We start from the raw sequence: 3,005 nt of genomic DNA on the forward strand, positions 1-3,005 counted from the left end.
CATCGCGGGACGGGACGCTGGGCAAAGCCGTGTGGATTGAAACGTCTTCGCGCCGTTTCGCGCTTGTTCCTGTTGTGAAACTTCCTGGTCTGTCCTCCCGGGGACGTTGTAGGAGCCTTCCTGTACTTGAAGGGGTGGCAGGAAAGTTGGAGAGGGACTTTTTACAAGGGGGAGTAGTGATAGGACAAGGGGGAATGGTTTCAGACTGAAAGAGGGTAGATTTAGATTAGTTACTAGAAAGAAGCTCCTTTTCAGTGAGGGTGGTGAGACACTGGCACAGGTTGCTCGGAGAAGCTGTGAATGCCCCCTCCTTGGAATGTTCAAGGCCAGGTTGGATGGTGCTTTGGTCTAGTGGGAGATGTCCCTGCCCAGGCACGGGGGTTTGGAAGTAGATGGTCTTTAAGGTTCCTTCCAACCTAAACTGTTCCGTGATTCCACACAGCCGGCTGAGGGCAGCCCTTAGGCTGCAGGGGCAGCCCAGAGAGGCAGGAGCAGCAGACACTCCTGTTGCTTGGCCTCAGGTTTATTCCTCAGCCCCTGCAGCCACAGGGTGCCTCTGCACAGGTATGGCACAAGCAGTGCACAGGCCAGGCACCTGCACTGCTGCTTGCTCAGGCTTGTACCCAGACTGCTGGTCGCCCTGTGCCCCCATGCCCAGGGGCCAGGCTCACAAGAAACCCAAGTCCGTCCTTCCTTCGAGCTTGCACCCAGGGCCAGCTTGCATAACCCAAGGGCTGCAAAGCCCCAGCCTTTCCTAGCCCGGGGCTGGACTTTCACAGGCCAGTTCACACTGGCAGAGGCAGCTCTGGGAATGCAGGGCCTGCTTGTGGACTCTGATCTGCTGTAAATGCTGAAGCAGAGAGCAGGGCTGGTGCAGATTCTCCTGCTGGTGACATAACCAGCCGGCAGTAGGAAACCAACTCGGGCACTGAGAATAATCATGGGTGTCAAAGGTGATGTCCCCTTCCCCAGGGAAAGCCACCACTGAATGGTTTAGCAGCAAGAGCAATGCCTGTGGGGGGTAGTTAAGAAGTGAGCACTCCTAGGACCATCTCGCTGCAGGTGGAAATGGGGTTCACTGTTTTGGGGAACTGAGCTGCACCCCCAGCCTGGGGCATCCTGGTGTGCCAGAGTCAGCATGTTAGTATAGACCTGGTGCCATGGGCACAACTGGGATAAAACAATGAGGAGGGGGAGAGCCAGTCCTTCCTGAGCACAGTGCCAGGGAGTAAATCCACAGCTGCATCCACAGGGTGATCATGGGCCTTAGGGGTCCCCACTTCCCTAGCTACAGTGACACCAGCTGGCCATGCCCTCCACAGTTGCAGTCCTCAGGGAACCAAGGGAGGGTGGGCTGCCATCTCCCAGGCAAATCCTGGCTGTAAAGGAAACTCCTGGAAAAGGTAAAGGTGGCTGAAGGTTTTTATAGCTTGCTCCTGAGGGGAGAAATGAGGTTTGTGCTGGGAGTGAGGAAGCAAAAGTCTTTCCAGTCCATATGAGCTTCAGAAACAAGGAGCAAAGTGTTTTGCAAGCTGCCTTAGAGGCACAGCCCCAGTCCCTTTGAGATGTCCCCACACTGGGGGGTTAGGCCACAGGGTGCCATGCAGGCATCTCTGTCTCACTTGGCCTTCTGGCCCACTGCTGCTCCCCCGAGCCAGGTTTGGGGAGCAGGTGTGTCCCTTCTCCTGGGGCAGCAGTCCCCTCCTCATTAGTACAGCTGCCCTCCTCTTCTTCATCCTCCTCTTCCTCCTCCTCCTCCTCACTCTCTGGACAGAGGAAGCAGCAGGGGAAAGCCTTGCAGGAGGTTGGCAGCAGCCTCCTCAGGGCAGTGGGGAGCCCATACACATGGCTGGCTTCACGCCTCTCCCCACGGGGGTGGTGGCTGCCTGTCCCAGCTTTCCGCAGTTCCAGGTCAGAGAGCAGCCCTCGTTCCTCCAGAGTTCCTGCAAGCAGGGCAGTGAGCAGTGAGATAGGAGCACCCCTTCCTCCAGCTGCACCCTCCTGGCCCATGCCAGCCCCAGGATCTCCAGCAGGGCTGCTTGAAAGCAGAGCCAGTGGTTCAGGGACAGCCTCACGGTCAGATCCAGCCCTCAGAGCAGAGGCATCCCCTCACCTGAGACTGTGTTCTCCAGGAAAAATGACAAGAAGCCAGTTAAGAAGACAGGCATTGTGAGCAGGGAGAGGAAGAGGAGGTCCAGGGGCACCCAGCCTGTGGGGATAGTGCCAAAATCACCCAGGATATCCCAGCCTAGCAGTGGGGAGGGGACAGGAGCTGCTGCAGCAGATCTAGGGGTCAGAGAGGGAGCTGCCTGCTGCCAGGAAGAACCCCAGCCTCCCAGGACATCGAGGACATGTGTCCACCATATCATAGGTCTGGAAGAGCCTAGCCTCAGGAATATCCCCTCTACCTGTGGCCAGGTGAGCCGGAGCCATGCTGAGCCACCGCGGCACCAGCAGTGCCATGAACATGGTGAAGCCAACGATGAAAATGTTCCTCCCTGAGTCAATGTCAGCATACTGGAAGTAGGAGATCCCTGTGCCCACAGCTACAGCATAGGTGATGCAGAGCACCCCCCCTGCAAGGGGCAGGAGTCAGGCAGTGCCAGGCAGGCTGCTGGCATGGCAGTGCCGGAGAAGGGCTGGGTACTCACCATGAACCACCAGTGGGATGCAGGTGAGGAGCCCTGCCAGCCTTGGGGACATGCCCAGCATCACACATGCCAGTGCACTTACTTGCACTGGAAAGCGGGAGCCAGCCTGGCAGAAAGGAGGACAGGACAGTGAGGATGGGGAGCATCACCCCCCACACTGTGTCTGTCATCCCCCCCAATTGCCACACAGACCTGTCTTTCCCGGTGTTGTCTCAGTGACAGCCTGGGTGCTACAGGTCCCCCACACCTGCTCCGTGGCCTACCCATAACTTGCCAACCTTCCTCCTCCCACCCTGGGAATACCTGTGTGAAGCCGGTGGCACAGGTGTTGGCGACGCTGGCAGCCGTGCCCCC

General features: G+C 58.1%; 1 protein-coding gene across 1 annotated transcript in view; it reads right to left on the reverse strand.

Moving 5' to 3' along the window:
* Positions 1 to 1,584: 1,584 nt before the first annotated feature.
* SLC23A3 (solute carrier family 23, member 3) overlaps positions 1,585 to 3,005 on the reverse strand; it is a 5,178-nt gene continuing 3,757 nt past the window's right edge. The window contains exons 9-13 of the mRNA XM_009996265.1: positions 2,955 to 3,003; positions 2,652 to 2,757; positions 2,409 to 2,576; positions 2,114 to 2,209; positions 1,585 to 1,943 (exon numbers count right to left, since the gene is read on the reverse strand). Coding sequence (XP_009994567.1) covers positions 1,585 to 1,943; positions 2,114 to 2,209; positions 2,409 to 2,576; positions 2,652 to 2,757; positions 2,955 to 3,003 — 778 coding nt within the window. The remainder of the gene's footprint in view (positions 1,944 to 2,113; positions 2,210 to 2,408; positions 2,577 to 2,651; positions 2,758 to 2,954; positions 3,004 to 3,005) is intronic.

This window comes from Chaetura pelagica, unplaced genomic scaffold, assembly GCF_000747805.2.
Source record: "Chaetura pelagica isolate M959 unplaced genomic scaffold, ChaPel_1.0 scaffold3, whole genome shotgun sequence".
NCBI classification, from domain to species: domain Eukaryota; kingdom Metazoa; phylum Chordata; class Aves; order Apodiformes; family Apodidae; genus Chaetura; species Chaetura pelagica.